The 20,058-nt window shown below is 37.0% G+C and overlaps 1 protein-coding gene across 6 annotated transcripts in view; it reads right to left on the bottom strand.

Moving 5' to 3' along the window:
* The window catches only part of BCKDHB (branched chain keto acid dehydrogenase E1 subunit beta), a 205,376-nt gene that overhangs the window by 110,655 nt on the left and 74,663 nt on the right, over positions 1-20,058 (bottom strand). For 2 of the 6 annotated variants that reach the window (XR_014147773.1, XR_014147774.1), the window contains 2 exons: positions 19,305-19,522; positions 15,158-15,431 (listed from right to left, as the gene is read on the bottom strand). The exons of 2 other annotated variants lie outside the window; for them this stretch is intronic. Coding sequence is in view for 1 of the 4 variants with exons in the window: in XM_081828583.1 (XP_081684709.1) it covers positions 19,454-19,522 (69 nt within the window). In the remaining 3 variants the exon portion in view is untranslated. Of the gene's footprint in view, positions 1-15,157; positions 19,523-20,058 lie in introns of those variants that run through there. 2 more of the 6 variants (XR_014147775.1, XM_081828583.1) reach the window with 2 other exon arrangements.

Below are 20,058 nucleotides of genomic sequence, written 5' to 3'. Positions count from 1 at the left end.
TGTCCTTACATGCAACATATTATTGAACTAAATATCTCACAACAGCCACACATTTTTTAAATTACCTCATGGAAAAAAAAAAAAGTCTCTACAGTGGAATGATGTTAACACTGTTACTAAAGAATCACTTGTCCTAAAATAGACACTACTAAAGCTCTCATTGCCATAATTTGGCAAAATCTACCAGCTACACAGTCCCAAATCTACAGTAAGGTCAATATATTTTTCAGTAACTTAATTTTAGGATTAAGAGCAAACAATATTCCATTTACAAAAATGTCACTGATAAATGGCTGAGATTATCTAAGAAAGCATAGCTAACTTTGTCCTCAAGGAAATGGGGGAGTAGTTGGTACTGGACAAAACAATGCTAACAATACTGATTAAGGGTTTTCTAAAAGTTTGTAACAACCTGGGTGTATTGCCCCAAATGTTGACTCTTTAAAGAATAAGTAAACAATGTGGGCAAATGTGGAGAAAATTAAAGTACTCTTTGTTGTCTTCAAATATTTGGACTTATTCTCAATGTCCAGTGACTTAAGTGCATGACTGCTTTCTTAATCCATTTCCTAGTTGAGAAAGCTGAAAAAGCTTTCCCAACTAGGAGTTCGAGCCAGACTTTCCAGTGGCTAAGCCGTTCTTGGGGGGTTAGACTTGTGGGTAACCGGTACCTTAGCGCTCCCATCACAGTGATGGGAAAATGTTAATGAAGTTTTTTGTGAACTAAAAGTTTTTGACGAAAGACACAGTCTTTCACAGATGCAAAATAATCCTGCAAGTTTACTGAGGGATTCGTCAAAGAACAAAAGCATGTTAAGTGTCCTTCTGAGAGGAATATTCACTTAAGTATTATTCCCAGTATTATGCACTCTAATATGCCCTATTTTTATAGTTAGCATTTCATACAAGTACTTTTTATATTTTATTTACTTTTTTAAAAGATTTTACTTATTTATTTGAGAGAGAGAGAGAGAGAAAGATAGAGAGAGCACAAGGTGGGGGCAGGGAGAGGGAGAAGCAGCAGGGAGCCCCGTTGTGGGGCTCTATCCCAGGACCCTGGGATCATGACCCGAGCCCAAGGCAGACACTTAACCAACTGAGCCACCCAGGTGCCCCCATATACAGGTACTTTCTAAGTAGCCATTTTAATTTACTTTTGTAAGGACACCACACTCCCAATTTGCTATTTATCTTTAACATCCTTGACATTATGCACATCTCCTTCACATATCCAATGACATGGAACACACTACCTTTTCAAATATTTCAAAACAGAAACATAAAAAAGCATTGTTCTCCTTCTAGGTCACCACAAAGGTCAGACGCTAGGAGAAAACAAGTCTAGTAGGCATTTGGCTGATGGACAATAACCTCAAGAATAATTTTTAAGTCATTTGAAGTTAAAAGGGTCACTGGACATTGAGAATATGCCCAAGAATAGCCGTCAGTATAGTGAGGAATCTGGAAACCAGAGGATTTAAGTGATAGCTGAAAGGAATGAATAGAATATTTGGATTGGAGATGAGAAGACTGCAAGGAGGCTTGGAAGGTGTCCAAATATTTGAAGACAAGTCAAAGAGAAGTAGGTATAAACAAGATCTTACAAGAGAGAATAGGAATCAATAGGTGGAAGTTCGAGAAAAGCAAATATCACCTGAAAACTTTCTAACAGCCAGAACTGCACAAGAGAACTGGTTGCCTCATTTGACAGGAAGGGTCGAGCAGGAGCCGCTGACTGTCGGGTTGCTACAATGCAGGAACGGGGAATGGAACTGGGTGGCGTCCCAAGTCTGCTCGCTTTAGCCTATTTCTGTGTTCCTACAGGATTTTGGGCAAAACAATCAATTTCTGCCTCTCAAGTTACAAAACTGTGGTAATACAGTAGCATTATAATTTTGTGGTGGTATAAGAGAGGAGGCAAAGATCTTTCTTGCAGAAATAATGAGGCATTATGCTGCCCTACGTCTGTGGTAGGTATCAACTAACCCGATTAAAATGTATAAATATGGGATGGAAGAGTGAAGATCTTTATAAGGCACCCAATGGAAGGATAAACCCTGTGAGAGCCTTCGGAGCCAATAGGAAGCAAGATACACGAAAGTGCCATAAGCACTCTAAACGGTACCACTGTGATGGGAGCGCTAAGGTACCGGTTACCCACAAGTCTAACCCCCCAAGAACGGCTTCGCCACTGGAAAGTCTGGCTCGAACTCCTCGTTGGGAAAGCTTTTTCAGCTGCCAAAATTTTTCAGTCACATGAAAACTGAGCTTGTCAGGCTTCCTTAAAATTCCATTCTTCAAAAATAAGCCTCTCGTCCCTAGAGAGACTAATTAAAAACAAAAATCCGTATTTCCAACCATCTACGCTTTTGGTCAGAAATACTCATGAGAAACTAGACTCTCAGATAAAAGGCTACTTAACAGATTAGTCAACACACCCTCCACCCTCTGGCACCACCAGCCCAATTTCCCCTGGAGTTTAACCCCACTGAGAGACGAAAGAAACATGTCTCAAGTGATTCACACCAAGAAGATACGTGGTTCCAAGCCACGGCACAGGGACTTGTAGTACTGTGACTACACCTGGTATCTGTCACACCTCAGGTGCTGTCTCACACCTTGAGGTTATTATCTGTCAGCCATCTTCAAAGATGGAGGCTTCATCCCCCTCTTTTCCCCTTCCCACCAATTCAGTTAAAGTTTGGAAAATGTCAGAGGGATTTAATACAAAATAGTATCAGAATTAATGATATACTGAGGTTTCCACCACTGAAAATTCATAAGCGGCTCCATGAATAAGAGATCTGAAGAACAATAAGAGCCAAGAGAAAGGGGTCATTTTATTAGTTTCCAAATATGACACGAGAAATCAGAAATTAATAGAAAAATGCCCTAACAGAAGATCACTAAATAACATTGTTAGAAATATGAATATAACCAAAGGGAAATTAATGATCAGAAACAGAGCACCATACCCTGCAGCTTTCAGAAAGAAACTCAGCAAGAACTCATTTATCTAGCACGGTAGGAGGCTGGGTTACTCAGCATATTCGAGAGTTCACCCTGCTCATACCTTTAAGCAATAATACTGAATTTCAAACAGTGCATGAACAAAAATTAATCTCCTCATGATGATGGACAGAATTTGGAACATCAATTATAATACCATGTGACCAAGGCACAGGTCTATTTTGTTTCTAACAAACTGCTGTGATTTTTAAATATTCTTATGTACTTTTTACTGTTTTTTCTTTTCCCACAGAGTGCCTTCTTCTCAGGCTATCATTATATCAGCTCTAGTCTTGCCAACATCCTTACCTTTGACATCCTAACTTTACCCCATCTTCCAATGTGTTGTTTCTAACCGAATGGGAACTAGGACAGCAAGTACATACATCTGTAAGAATTCTAAGTGAAAGGTGGAAGGCATATGATGAAAGTCCTCCTAGTTTCTCCTACAGAATTAGCGTGTATGTGCTTTTAGGCATGAGTTTTATGGCTACCTCAAGCTACTTTTTTTTTTTCTTTTTAAGATTTTATTTATTTGAGAGAGAGCGAGAGAGTAAGCACAAGCAGGCGGAGGGAGAGGAAGAAACAGACTCACCACTGAGCAGGGAGCCCAACGTGGGGCTCGATCCCAGGATCCCAGGATCATGACCTGAGCCAAAGGCGGATGCTTAACAGACTGAGCCACCCAGGAGCCCCACGCTACTTCTAGGTCTTTCTCTACCTACTTCAAGATTCTCTGCCATGTCATGGAAAATGGAGATTCGACAAAACCTAATCTCCAAATACATGGAAAGTTCATATATTATGGGACAAGAAATACATTTTTATTTCACATCTTCCCCATGCTGTTGTGGTTGTGAACATACAGAGCTAAAAGGCCGCATGGTGAGAGAGCAAGATGAGGACATTAAAAACTACAACACAAGGGGAAGGAAAGCAGCTCTGAGAGCTGGCTGTGGTGCCCTGTGAACACTGAGAAGGCAACAACACGGACTTAGAAGACCACAGAACAGGCCAGGGTCAGATCCTGGAGGACCAACTATGTCATAGTAGGATTTCACATTTTGTTTTGATAGCAATCCGAAAGCACCGCCAGAACTGAACTATGAGTAGTAATACCGAGCAGTTTTTCGGTTTAAAAAATTATCCTGGCAAGAAGGAAGGGCTTCAAAGGAGCAAGAGGACACTCTGTCCTAGGGAGAAATGATGACGGTTTGAATAGGCAATGAGAATGGAGAAGAACTAATGGCTGGAGAGGTACTACAGGTGGCCCAGTGGATTTCAACTGAGGGGTGGGGGGATGGAGGGTGACGAGAGAGGGAGAGAAAAGACAGTAGCAGCTGTGGAAAATTAAAAAAGTAAATGCCAGAGAGGTTACCAAAAAAAGTCATTATAAAACTCGGCTACTGGATGTCTGTTCTACTTACAAAACTGGAGAAATAATTTACTATTTGATTATGGTAAAAAGAAGATAAAGCTGGCAAAAGAAAAGTCTAAGGACACAAGTATTTTACTAGAAATATAAGAGAGGAATTTCCCGTGCAAAACGTAAAAGATGAGGGGCGCCTGGGTGGCTCAGTTGTTAATCGTCTGCCTTCAGCTCAGGTCATGATCCCAGGGTCCCGGGATCGAGCCCCACATCGGGCTCTGTGCTCAGCGGGAAGCCTGCTTCTCCCTCTCCCACTCCCCTGTTTGTGTTCCCTCTCTCGCTGTGTCTCTTTCTGTCAAATAAATAAATAAAATCTTTTAAAAAAAAACATAAAAGATGAATAACTTCTTCTGATATCTGTATTATTTTATTACATCACTTAATATTGAAATATAATACTATATTCCAGAATGCTAAAAGGATAGTTTTCCTTTATTCCATATAATCTTTGACACTGAAGAGACTAGTTAGGCCATCCTCCCCATTTCTTCTCTTAACATTTCTGCCAGATGATGTCCCATTAATGAGGTTCTCACAACCACAAGAGGCAATTCATTTCATTTTTTGATAGTTCCAACTAATAAGTCCCTTTAAGGACAGAACTGATAAACAGTTTTTTTCATTTTGACAGAAAATCACTCCCCTGCAACTTCCACCAAGCATTTCCAAATACTATATCCTAGAGTTTCACATCATGAATCAGTTTTAACATCTACAAGTCAATTCTTAAAGCCCCTTCAAAAAAACAAAACTAAATCAAGTGGTTGATTTCTTCTACATGATAATCAATAACCAAGTCTTTTGGTCCTCGCAATGACCTGTCATGTAGCTGTCAATCATGTAGGCTGTGTTTACCACATGCATGTATCTATCCAGTTATGGTTGCTTCATTGTTTTCACTGGCTTTAGGGCAGAAGATCTATGACAGCTGCCAGTCATGGGACTTGTTTTCCTTGATTTACTGGCAAGAAATAAAAGTAACTTTGTTCTCCAATAATGATAAACATCTGAAATTTGGTCAACTCCATTGGAAGAATTTATTATTTTAAAAAGCTTACTTTCCTTTCTTTCTCATCTCCAATTTTGAATTGTGGTTATTGGTCAAAGATGTACAAGAGGTACTCGGGCTGTAAGTGCCAAATCCATTCACTCAAAAATACTACCTGTGCAGGAAATTTCTGTTATCTTTCTCAGTGAGACAGGATTCTATATAATGAAGTCAATATTTTCTATTTTCTACTTTACAATTCAATCAGTTCAATATTAGGCTTTGGAAAAATCACATTCAATATCTGCTATCATCACTATCATTCAATATTGTTCAGTGTTTCTAGCCAAACGAGAAAAAAAAATAAGTATATAGATTACAAGAGACAAAACTGGCCTTACCTGCAGAATAAGATTACCAACTTAGAAAATCAACCTAGAAACTACTGAAATGAATAAGATTTTCATGAAAGGACAATACACTGACTGAAATACAAAAATCACCATGCTTCTTGTTAAAAAAATGAAAAAACACAATAGAGAAGCCTTCCAGCTCAAGCTGATAGACTGAATATATGCTTTTGTATCTTTTCTTTCCCAAGACAGGAAATGAATACAAAAGGGAAAAAAACCTGTAACAGTCAAAACAACCAAGTTGGGGAGGGATAGCGATTACTAGACAAAAGAGACTAAAACAAGCGTTTTGTGGATGTGTGACGGAGATGCTGACTAAGAGCAGAAGCTAAAGCCCAGACACATGGGGGAGGGAGGTAGGGTGTACAAGGGAAGAGGAAGTTAATCTCTCCTGAGACCCCAGATGGGCTCATCAGCAGGTGCAGAAGGTGGGTGTAAGAACCGGGAATGATAACAGGGGAATTAAATAAAGCAGCTGTACCAATTGCCCCACTTCCCCCAAATAAAAACACATCTTTCCAACCCTGACCCCAGAGACAATCCAAGCAAAGAAGATAGTCTATGATAAAACCATTCAAATTGCCTACAAAGATAGGCCTATTCTGTGAGGGTTGATGTCCAAAAAGCAAGCCTAGCTCATTTGTATATCGAGAGGTACCCACCCCTTCATGCCTATGGACAGACTTCTCATCCAGGCACCCTAAAACAAAGTCTCACCCATGTGCACAGATCTGCTCAACTTTTCCCACAGAGACGTCTACTGAGGAAAGAGACCTATAGGAAAACACCCACTCAGAGCTCCAAAATAATCAACAAGAAGAAAAAATATATATTACAAAAGAGACAAACTATTGAAGAAACAGAGATGATTTACAGAATCGAGCTTTAAAAAAGCCTATTATTTTATAATATAAATAACTTTCATATTATATTGGTATACCCAGGACAACTGAAGAAGACATTGCACAAAACAACAGCAAAGTACAAAAAGAACAGAGCATAAGAAAAAAAATTATTACTGAAATTAAATTATTCAAAATAAGAATTAAAATTAAAAAGAGAGGAAATGTTCAAAATACTACAAGAACACAATGGGACAAAAACTAGATCGGAAAGGAGAGACACACAGAATCAATCTAGAAGGGCTATTATCCAACTGATAAGTTTTCTGAAAAGAAAATATACAAAAGAAAAAGGATACAATTATTTTTAAATAAGTAATAAGTTCCCAGAGGAAATGCATGAGAGGCAAAACAAGATGAGTGAAAGAGACTTGCTCCGAGACGCACATCTATGGCATTTCAGTATAAAAGGACAAATAAATAAATAAATAAAAGTTTCCAGAAAAACAAACACACAGAACAATCATTTACAGAAAGATGAAAATCACACTGGCATCACACTTTCTTACCCCAATATAACACAAGCATATAGAGAGGCATTATCTTTAAACTCCTAAGTGAAAGTTACTGCAAACATAGAATTCTATATCCAGCCAAATATCAATCTAGTGTGAGTGCAAAACACACACATTTTTTTCAAATGCGGGTATCCCAAAAGCCTCCCACACCCACACAACTTCTGCCTGATGAAGTTAATTTGTATGTTCATTGGCAAAACGAGGGAGGAAACCATGAAAGGGAAAGTCACAGGACCCCGAAAACAGTGTCTTTTAAGAGTGCAATGGAGAAACATCCCTGAGGATGAATTTGCAGCCTAGTTGCTGCAACTATGGTAGTGAAGACTGGAACAGAGGGCTCCTGGAGGGAAAGAAAAGTAGATTCCAAATGACAGTATTGATCTTCAAGATATGTTAAAGGCTGGCTATGCTCTTTCAAGGAGAAAAGAAGAGGTAATTCAAAATTTTAAAAAATCCAGAATAATCCAAAAGAATGCTATGGCCCAAATACGAAGATCTAAAATGTGACAAGATTTTGTGGAATTAATGCACCATAAGAAAAGACAAACCATTTGTTCTATAGGCCAAGAATATCTCCTTTTAGGTGCCTAGGGGCAGAGACAACTGGACTAAAGTTAAAAAGAAAAAAAAAAAAAAGGAATAAAATCTTATCCCCCAGGTCAGCTCAGTGGTAAAGAATGTTTATGTTGTCATAATACGATCAAGAGTATTTATTGGTTTTTAACTTTTAGAATCAAAAGTTTAGAAGGTTTAATTATGGTTATAGAAGGTTTAATTATGGTTATAGAACAATTTAATGTTATCAGTCTCAGCTATGTAAAAATAAATAGTTGATACAAAACAGGAATTGGAAGAGAAGAAAGAGGTGAAGACAGGAGTAGAGGGCATTAATGTCATCTTCTTACACAGTGAAATATGGAGGGATACTGAGAAAAGTTAACAGAACAAGATAAGAGATTTAAAAATTTATTAAAATCAAAAGACAATCAGTAGAAGAAATCAAATAACTCAGAATTGGGGAAATGATAAGGTGAAGCTAATAGGTAATGCAACGGCATTGAATCTTCATGTGTCAGAGTGGGGAATAATTTTTAAAACTGATAAATGAAGGTATACATACATATGTAGATGTATATATACATTTGTAAATATGTGTGTATTAGACCTCTCTTATTGATAACCCAAAACTTTTGAACACATTCTCTACATTTTTTTAAAGATTTTATTTATTTATTTGAGAGGGAGAGAGTGGATGAGATCACTAGCGGTGGGGGGAAGGGTAGAGGGAGAAGCAGACTCCCCGCTGAGCAGGGAGCCCGATGTGGGACTGGATCCCAGGACCCCGGATCATGACCTGAGCCGAAGGCAGACGCTTAGCCAACTGAGCCACCCAGGCGCCCCATTCTCCATATTCTGATAGTTTTTTACATTCTACCTTGAAGAAGTGAGATAGATAATTAAGGAAACGATTTACCAGTCTCGTCTCCATCATAGCTAAGATAAAGATGTAACCTAGGCACTGTCAATCAACCCCAATTCATCAGTGAACTACATGAGGGGCTGGGCAAGGGGAGTCCATTTTTCTGGCACAAGGTATGAAACATGTTTTTAGGTCGGGAGTCAGCAGCAACTGGCCTACTGACGTCGGCATATATGCAATTCACCCCAGCACATTAATGTTTTATGATGCTAAGAAACACAGTAAGAGGTAAAGCATAACCACAGAGCTGAGAGCCTCAGAGAAAAACAGTTCCATACACTATGCCTCTTGACTCAGGCTGACCCATCTGCTCTGTTTTAGAAGTGTTTATTGCATGGTTCTCCCCAGCTTTTATGCATTTTGCCCTTAACTCAGCAGGTTCACTCCTTCCTGACTCAAGTCACAAACCCTTCCTTGCTCTAGTAACAAAGGGTTATATGTTTTGAGCTATCTGCCTAACCTACTTTTTTCCATAAACCCTGTTATTTTTGGTATCTGTTTAGAATCCGGGTCTTGGCAGAAATTAATAAAGTATTATAGCCAAAAATACCTATAGAATGTCTTAAAGATATGGAAGTGGCCATCAGAACGAAACAGAGAAGTGGTTAAAAGTGGCTGTGTTTAGGGGTGGGCCTAGAAACAGGGATGGAAAATACTGCTTCCCATTATATGCTCTGCTAAAATGTATGTGTTATTGACATGGTAATGTAGTACTCTTAATTTGTTTAACCTCTTCCATTACACACAGAAAAGGGGAAAAAAAGGAAAAACTGTAATAACGATGATGCTATTCACAATAACAACAAAAATGCATAAAGTACTGAAAAATAAACTTAAGATGTGTAACAGCTGTATAAGAAACCATGTAACTTAAAGATATAAAAGAAAACACAAACAGAGAGAAAACCAAGTTCTTGGAAGGAAAAGCAACAAAAGCATGTGACAAGGAGTGTGTGTATTTGGAAGGGTTGACTATCCATGACTGATAAGGATGGTTTCAATTTTGGAGTAGATAAATTACAGAAGTAAATGGTATTATTCTCTAATTTTACTTTTTAAAAACCATTGTAGACCATAGTTTAAATAAAGTTTTAAATTAAATTATAACAGCTAGACACTGCAAAACCAGGGTATTATAATAGAAAAGGCAAGAAAAACTTACCAATTATAGCATAAATGCTACAATTTCCTAAATGTAAGTACCAGTTTTATGGCCATCAAAAAAACAAAACAAAACAAACAAACAAAAACCAGAAAGTCAACAAATGTAGATTTCTACATTACACCTAAAATGTTGAACTAAGAACACAAAGTACCTATAAGCTTTTTTCACTATGAAATGAGGTAATGGATTTCTTTCTTTTCACTGCTATTTCTAACAGCAAAAGCAAATAGTTTCAACAAAATGAAAATCTTGAGTGAAACTCAAATAATTTAAGCGTATAAGGGGACATATTAAGTAGGATTGGAAATGGAAAAATATAATTATAAAATTTTATCTTGCTTTCTCCAGTTCTGTGTAGAAGGAAAAAAAATAATGCCAAATGAAATGAAATATGGTAGTGTGATTTACAAGGTGTACACAGTGTTTAGGAATGTTCTCTTCTTTAAAAAATGTTATACAGGTGGGCAAATGTGAAAGAAAATTCTTGAAATGTTATAAAATATTTGCAAGCTCAAATTTAGAAGCAATTCATCAGTAAAATTCAAATGATAATTTTTAAAGCATGAAGTTAGATAATCGTAAAATAACTATTCTAACAAGAGGCACAGTTATACTATGAAAATGTCAGCGTTCCAGAATTTAAGACCTAAGACTAAACTGCAGTTCTGCCACTCATTAGCTGAGTCCCTTCGGGAGGTTTCTAACCTTTCTAAGACACAGTTTCCTCATCTGTAAAATGGGAACAGAAATTCTTAGCATAGAGAATGGAAATGCCTCTATCGGAACACTTACAGTTCTGACAAGAGAGCCCCGCAGGAAAGAAACAGACCTGACCCCTCCTTGTAAACACATTGCAATGCCAATATCTTATACACTTGCAAGTTACATTCAAATTACATCACAAATCACCGTCACTTCATCACATCTGAAAAATATTTACAAAGTCAGCTCAAACTCTGTGTGAGAAGCTGCATGTAATAAAAAGGCGGAGGTTGGGAGGCCAGCAACCTCATCAGCTGTGTGACCTAGAGCAAGTCACTCAGTTTTCTCACCTATAAAATAATGACGCTGACATCTAATTAGGAGAACGGCTGTGAATACTAAGGGAGATATGCATAAAACATGTTGTTTTAAACTCTTATTTACCACTCACCAGGTACTATGTCAAGCCTTGTTATATTACGTATATGACACAAAGATCAGAACCCAGGCATTATCCTAATCTTCTTCAAAACATATCTAAAACATAAGTCATACTAAAAATAGACCAGGTAGCAGGAGTGATACTCTCAGGATGTTTTTTCCCTACAGAAATTACCAGTTTCTCCATTAATTTCTTTCACTGAAAAACCGACTCCTTACTACATATTTCATGCTATTTTTGAAATGCAATAATAAGATCATTCAACAAATATTTACTGAGTATCTTCTCTGTACTGCACACTCTTCAAAATTCTGGGGGATAGAGTAATGAACAAAATTCACAAAACTCCCCTGCCCTCATGGAACTCCAAGGAATCATCCAAGGGCCACCATGCAGGGCAGTAAATGTGGTCGTCACATCCCAAATACAGCATCCAAGAACCTAGAACGTGCTCCAATTAGTACAACTAACTAGTTGTGGTCGTGACAAAGAAAATCCTATATGAACAATGAGTTGTCAAAAGTGGAACAAAGTTCCAAATTGTCAGCCTTCCTATTGTGGAACAGAACAACAATTCTTATCAGACAGGATGACCCTGCCTTCTCTGCCTGCATCTCCACAAGGTCAACCCACATCCAAAATAATTCCAAACGAAAAATGGTATCTTCATTATTCTTAAAGGAAAGCACTTATTTTTACCCCAGACAGTATTAAGCCTAAGTTTTTGAATCATTTCTTAAATAGATTTTTGATATCAGAAGCTTATAATAATGAAATTTTAAATATACAACCTAAAATAACTTTACTTATAGTCTACATCAGAAAAATATATACTACTCTCAACAACTAAACACACCATGCTAAATCAGTAATAATTTTAAACCTAAATATCCTTGCACTGTCAAAGAGGCATATAATTTTCATCTGGGCATATTCTTTGATTACATGTTTTTATCAACAGCTCATTTAGAGAGTGAAAGAGCAGAGGGAGATTTCTAATTTGTTTTCAGTCTAATAAATCATCAGTTGTTCTGATAAACACATTAAAGAAAACATTTGGGTTACATTATAATATATGCTCTAGGAAAAAAGTGCTCTCATACTATTTATTCTGAACTACAACATAAAATATGCTTAATTTACAATGACAGAGCCAGGCCCCATTATGGAAACCTAGTGATATTAACCATGAAACTTGGCTTAAGAGAGGCCTCTAGTGGTTATAGGTAATTACTTAGCTCCCCTTCCTGCCCCCACACTCTGGTAATGCTCTTGTTCTCATTCATTCTCCTGTTCCCTCCCCTCTACCTCATGGGTTAAAAGCTTCAAGCAAAAGAGCTAGTATTCAACCAGTGAATCATTCAATCAGGTCCAAGAAGTTGACTAAAAAAAATGTATGTAACTGGGACTACTAAGCCATTATAGATTCTCTAAAGGCAAATTCTCCAACCTCCCCACAAAACCAAGTTAGAGCCATTCAGTACAAAGTACAGACCCTAAATGTTAACCTTGCAAGTGTTAGTTATCTTACTAAAAATGAAATCTAAGGTAATCTAAATCTAAGTCGATTTTGTGGAAATAAAAACAACCCTAAAGGCTACAAAATTATAATTAAAGTCATAAAATAGAACCCATATGTTTTTATGTTTATCTTCAATGGTACTTTGGGTCTTCTACATCTCTTTTCACAAATACACTATTCACAAATACACTAACTATTCACAAATACACTATTCACAAATACACTAACACCAGGTGCAAAAAGAGAGAGTAAGCAAACTTGGTTCTTTATATATAAATGATTAGCCACACCCAGATGACCAAGGTTTAACTTCTTCCCAGTTCCACTCCTACAACATCCCTTTCCTTTTTTATTGAAGGACTCTGCCCCCGGAACCTTTCCACCTCCACCCCACCTGCCAGCCTTAGAACCTGCCTTACCTTTATCCAGGGTCCCAGTGAAGTCTTTCGAAGGATGGAAATGGTTGGAGTAAAAGGACAGAAGAGGATGCTAAATGCTCCCTCCCAACTGCAGTCACTTCCTCGTGCCACAGCGAACCTACTTCTGACTTCTGTCCCACGTTGTAGTGCCACAGAGGCCTTGTCCTGCTCCTAGGATACCCCCAAAATACTGAGACTATAGGTGCCCCAACATGTAGCCATGCAACAACCATTTGCATCAATGGGCACATCATCAACTTTTGCTACATAATTCAGGTCGAAAAGAGAAAAGAGAGGGAGAGCAAGAGGGAGGGAGAGAGGAAGTTCCTTTCTATATCACTTCCAAACTTTGTTAAGAATTTAAAAGGTAACAACCCACCTCCTGAGTACCTCAAAAAAAGCAGATTACTTTGGGGGAGGAGGGAGAGGCTTTGAGACAGTATCTCGTACCAGTATGTTTGAAGAGAGAAAACCCCTGATCAGAAGCAGTGCATAAGAGCTGTGATGGATGTTAAAAGTCACAGGTCACTCCTGGGATCAGTAGGAAGACCAGAGGGAATGGGACCCAGGCTGCCCTCTTCCAGCTCTGAAGTCCATGACAATGACCCACCTGGCAAAACAGGCAAGGAAATAAGAGGAGAAAGGTTCTGAAAAACCCAAATTAGTATCATAAGGTTTGAAGAGTAAAGCATGTGTTCTTGATTCATGAGAAATCACTACAGGCCTTCCCTGGCCAATATACATGTCTCAGTTATAAAGTTTGGTCATCTGGATCCCATGCACAGCTGGCAATAATGTGACAGCAAAAGATAAAAGAAAATTTAAATTTAAAGAGGCTTAAAACCATGAAATTAAGCACAGAAATATATCAATGAAGTAAACAACTATATACCTCTAAGACATGTGTAAATGTCTTAACACAGTGTAACAACCCATGCTCATTTGGACTAAATTATTTTTGAAAGATGAAATTATATACATTATGTTTTCTTTGAGAAAAGTGAAAAGGTTTTAGAAATACTGACGTTCAAAAGGTTAAGAAGTTTTAAAAGCTGCTACCCAGAAATAGTAACTCTCATCTATGCAGAAAATTACCATAAGAACTCAATTCTCAGAAATTATAAGATAGCTAGCTAAGGTTTGCTGTAGTCACTTTCACTTTGCTTTTTAGGATAAATTGGTCCTAGTCTAATGAGAATTCAAATGATACTTTCTATATACCATTATGAAAAATGGACAACTGTTAAGAAAAATAAAACACAAGGTCAAACTAAAACTTAAGACTAGAATAAATGCTTCAGCTTAAAACAGATTTATTCATAAAGCAATATTCTAGAGTACTTTTTAAACTTTTGTATAAGCACTAAAAATAAGAAAAAGTACCAAATTCAAAATATTTCAATTTTAAACAGTTTCATCATCAAACTTTCTTTTGCTGATATTCATAATAATTGCATAGCAAATATCTACTGAATACCAAACCTAAGTCAGGCATTTTTTTCAGGTACTGAGAAGTCATCAGTAAGCCAACAGACAAAAACCCCTACCCTCACAGAACTTACCTCCTAATGGGGGAAGAAAAATTGACAATATAGTTACATAATATGTTAGATCATTTCATCTCTCTAGAAAAAAAGGAAGGAGGGGTAAAAGGGAGTCTTGGTGAGAGGGATGGTATCCAGTATTAAGTAAGTGGGTCAGAGGCCTTGAAGGAGAAAATGGTATTTGAGTGGTGACCTAACAGTCACTTGGTTGAGAGTCAATGAAGAGCAGTTTCTGAAGGGTGGATGGTGGTGGGCTGTGGAAGGTGGTGAGACAAGGTAAATCCCTGTAGATCATGGTAAGAAATTTGACTTTTCCACTAAATTTAATGGGAAACTATTGAGGCCTTTTGAGACCAGAAGGAACATGATGTGACTTGCATTTGAAAGGATCAATTCTGCCTATGACACGGAAAGGGCAGAAGTGAGACAGTACTTTGAGGCTATGGCCAAAAGCCAGGTGAGAAATGCTAGCAGCTGGGGCCAGGATCAAGAGTAACAGCATTCGAGCTGGTGGTCAGATTTTGGACATACCGTGTAGGCAAAGCCAGCAGGATCTGCTTTGGAATTGAATGTGGGCAGGCAGAAGATGAAAGAAAGAGAGAAATCAAAAACAGCTCCAAGGTATAAAGGCAAACCCTTATTTATTTCAATAATTAGCATAATTTAATTTCAAATAAAGTATAAGCATGTCAAAGCTCTGTGTCAATGCTCTCTATAAACATGTGGAAATCACCTACACCTTGTAAACTGTCATTTTTCTTTCCTTTTTGGACTGTTGTATGTAGTTGATTTTAAGTTGAAGGACAGTATTATTCTTGAATTCTGAGTTTCTTTCAAAGACTGTCATTCTCCTGCCAAAATCAAGTTCTTCTTTTCCATAGGGAGCTTCTCTGAATTTCTACACATTAAAAAAAAAAAAAAAAAATTTCAAGTTGGACAGTACCTCAAGCCTAACTCTGTGCCTGGCCACTGTTTTAACTTTGTAGCTCGCTTTTTAACTCACTTTGAATGTGGTCTGTATCTCAGCAGGAAAGTCTATTCAAGCCCTCAACACTTAGCCGTGGTTCTTATTCTTGGGGAGCTTGAGAAGAACAGCACTACTTAGAGGAGTATGGGTTTCTGGCTGAATGACCAAAAAACCTCCTCCAGGTCAGAGCACACCAAGGCTCTCTCTGTCTATAAAAAGGCTCACTACATTATAAATTCAAGGAAATTAATCAATGGCAGCACAGTGGTCTATCTCTACCCCAGTACAATGCTGTAATGACGATAACCTTACAACACATCTTGATTATAACACATTGGATAACTAAGTCCTCCAGCTTTATTCTTCAAGATTGCCTTGGCTATTCTTGGCCTTACAACTGATTAATAGGGTATGTGCGCTTCAGTTTGCTTGCATCTTCTCTAATTTCTCTGAATAATGTTTTGGGATTTTCTGCACAGCTGTTACATATGCAGCACTCAATTTCACCCTAGATGTTTGATTTTTTGATGCTCTTTCAAATGTTATCAATTTATTCTCTATTTGTTGCTAGTATATAAAAATACAATTATTGTATATTGACCTTGTTTCCAGGGGCATTGGTAAACTCAATTCTAATGATTTGCCCATAGATTCCACTAGATCTTCCTACATACAAATCACGTTACCTATGAGTAGTAAGTTTTACTTCTTTCTAATCCATATGATTTTTGCCCTTATGTAAGGGCATCCTTGTTATATTCTTGATCTCAACAGGAAAGCAGTCAAAATTTCAGTAGGAAATATAATTTCTGCTGCAGGCTTTTTACAGCTATTCATAGCTACAAGATAAAGCTACTCTTTATCAGACTAATAGAATTCCCTTCTATTTCTAGGTTACTAAGAAATTTTCATTATGAATGGATATTGACTTTTAATAAATGTTTTTCTGTATTATGAAGATCATCATGACTGCTTTTCCCATTTTCTGTTCATGTGGGAAATTGCATCAACCACTGTGTGAATGTTTGTGAATGTCAAACACCCCTAGCATATTTGAAATAAACCCTCACCTTTATCTTTTTATATATTGTTGGATTTAACTTTCCAATATTTTGATTTTTACATCTACGTTCATAAAATGTGTGTATAATTTTACTTTATATATTGTCCAAAACAGATTTGATATGAAGATTATGCCAGCCTTATATAAAGCATTTGGAAGTTTTCCCTCTTGTTCTATTTTCTGTAAGAATTTGCTTAAGAACTGTGTTCTAAAGAATTCACCAGTAAAGCCCTATGGGTCTAGGGTTTTCCTTATATAAGCATTAATAAAAACAGATTCAGTTTGATATATGACTATTGAGGTTTTCTAATTTTTATTTTTGAAAACATTGTATTTCCTAGGAATCTGTCCATTTCACCCAAAACTTATTTGTAAAATCATTCAGGATATCCTCTTAGTATATAGTCTGTAGATTTTGCGATTTCCCCTTCTTCATACCTGATATTTGTCATTTGTGTTTGCCGTTTTTTTCCATTAGTCTTGCTAAAGGTTTATCAAGTACATTAGTCTCTTCAAAGATCTCATTTTAACTTAATTAAACTTCTCTATTATACATTCTGTTTCACTGATTTCTGCTCTTTATCACTACATTTATCCTATTTTCTCTAGATTTAATTTTCTTTCTGGAGATGGAAATTCAGATCACTAATTTTTTTGTTCTTATTCCTGTTTTCTAAATATATGTATTTACAGCCATACAGCTCTCTCCAAGCATGGCTTTACCTGAATCTTGAAATTTTTGATTTTAGTACCTTCATAACCCTTCAGTTCAGTATTTTTCTAATTTCTGTTGCAGTTTCTTTTACAATCTATGATTTAAATGTAAATTATTTAATTTGTAGGAATTTGAGGATTTTCCAGTTTTTTCTCAATTTCTAACTGAATTCTACTATTGTCCAAACATACTCTAAATGACTTCAAATATCTGAAGTTTAAGATTATATTTATGTCCTAGCATTTGGTCAATTTTGATAAATGTTCCATATTCACCTGAACTAGGCATATTGTGGCATTTCATAATGTATATAAATATCAAATCACTACGTTATACACCGGAATCTAATACTGTATGTCAATTATTCTTCAGCGAAAAAAAAAGAAAGAATAATTTCTTATATAGTTGAGTACACAATTAGGACAAGTTTGCTAACTGTTCAGATCTTCTATATACTCACTGATATTACCTGCTTGTTTGATCAGTTTTAAAGAGAGGGGTGTCAAGGTCTCCCACTATGATTGTGGATATGTTTACATCTCCTTTTAGTTTTGTATTTTGTTTTGCTTTATGTATTTTGAAATTATGCTATCGATGACATAATAGATTTAAGACTGTGATATCTTCGGGGCACCTGAGTGCTCAGTTGGTTAAGCGTCTGCCTTCAGCTCAGGTCATGATCTCAGGGTCCTGGGATTGAGCCCCACATTGGGTTCCTTGCTCAGCGGAGAGCCTGCTTCTCCCTCTCCCACTCCCCCTGCTTGTGCTCCCTCTCTCACTCTCTCTCTGTCAAATAAATAAATAAAATCTTAAAAAAAATAAAAGACTGTTATATCTTCATAGCAGATTGATTCCTTCAGCATTATGAACTGTTCTTTGTTTCTAGTAATGCTTCTTGCCTTAAAAGCTTTATTTGAAATTAGTATGGCTACACCAGAGGTCTTTTTTTTTTCATCCCTTTCACATTTTCTGTGTCCCTATATTTAAAGGCTCTATCTCTTAACCTGGATATTGGTGCTATTCTTTAAGGAAGTCTGACAATCATTGGCTTTTACTAGATTTAATTCATTTGTTTTAATTACTTATATACTTAGGTTTATAGCTATCATCTATCTGTTTTCTACTGACACACCTGTTTTGCTTTGGGTTTTTTTTGTTTTTTTGGGTTTTTGTTTTGTTTTTTTTTTACATATTTTCCTTTCTTTTAGTTTAACCAAATACTTTATTAATCTATAGGTCCCTTTTTAACTTGCTGGATATATACTTTCACTATTATTTCAGTTGTTACAACATGCATCCCTAACTTACTATAATCTAGTAAAAATATTACATTTAAAATCCTAGAACAACAGAATATTTTAACTCCACGTAAGCCCATTCTGACTGTCTTCTAGGATCATTTTCCTTCTGCCTAAAGAACTGCCTTATAGTATTGCCTTTAGTGAAAATGTGCTGGTGATAAATTCTCTCAAATTCTATTTGCCTAAGGTACTTTTTATTTCATCTTAACTTTAAGAGTATGTTTTTACTGGGTACAGAATGTTAGGTTCGCATCCTTAGCAATTTAAGATGTCATTCCAGTGTGTAGGTAGGTGTGGTTTTCTTTGAATACATCTTTAGAAGTTCACAAATCCTCAAGTATGATGATGTCCTGAAAGTTTAATGAGAAATATTTTTTTTTATTGTGTCTGACCAATTCATTCTCCTTTCTTCTTCTGGAATTCCAATCATATGTGGGACAGATCTTTTGACCAGATTCCCAGTGTGTTTTATGCTCTCTTCTGTTTTAGTCTATTTTATTTTCCCCCTCTCTGTGCTTCAGTTTGGACATTTTCTAGATACTTGCCTTTTAGTTCATGAATATTATCATCTACTAAGTCCAATAAGTTTGTAAACACATCCACTGAGTTCTTATTGACAAATATTTCTTTGGTTCTACAATGGTCTCTCTCTCTCTCTCTCTCTCTCATACACACACACACACACACACACACACACACGCCTCCAGGGTAATTCACTTTCTTACCTCTTTTGTTCTTTTTCTTCCTCCTATATTCCTAAACATAATAAAGTCTTTGTCTGCTAACTCCAATGACTGGATCACCTGTGTTTCTGCTTTCTATTGTTTGTGTTTTCTCTTGGTTTTGAATCAAATGGTCCTGTCTCTTCATATACTTAGTAATTTTTTATTGAATGCTGATTCATAGAGGTTCCAGATGATGGGAGGACTGACTCCTTGTTGTGCTGGGCAGACAGAACAGAAGGTAAGTTATATTAATCCAGTAAGGAACTGAGAGGGAGAGAGGCTGTGCTGTGGATTTGGAAAGCTTTAATCTACTTCTAGTAGCTCCTAAGACCCGACTCCACAACTTTCAACTGAGAGTATGACTGGTCTTTGACACTTCAGTCTCAAGGGATGGTTTGAACTTTCAGGTATTTTCAGCTCCCACCATATACAATTTGGCATTTATCTTGAATGGGAGACCAACTGTGTATTTAAGCAACCCCCCCTCCAAGTTTCCTATTTTGTCACTACAACCCCATGAAACATGGATTCTATACCCCTGGGTTCTCAGTTTCTAGTTGAGACTTACTTGGCAGGTGCCCCCAAGTAAAAAGAGCCAATTTACTACTCACTTCAGAGCTTTCAACTCTCCTCACTGATGTTCTTAAGCCACCCCAATTCCCAGGGTAGGTCTCTGTCTCCTAGGCACTTCAAAACTCAGGAATTTTTGTTCTGCTTTTCAGAGGCTTCCAGCTTAGCTCTCTAATATCAGGTC

This window comes from Leptonychotes weddellii, chromosome 8 (genome assembly GCF_054177405.1).
Source record: "Leptonychotes weddellii isolate Sample4059 chromosome 8, ASM5417740v2, whole genome shotgun sequence".
NCBI lineage: Eukaryota > Metazoa > Chordata > Mammalia > Carnivora > Phocidae > Leptonychotes > Leptonychotes weddellii.
Note: the sequence above shows the minus strand (reverse complement) of the source record. Positions and strands in the feature narration are given on the sequence as shown.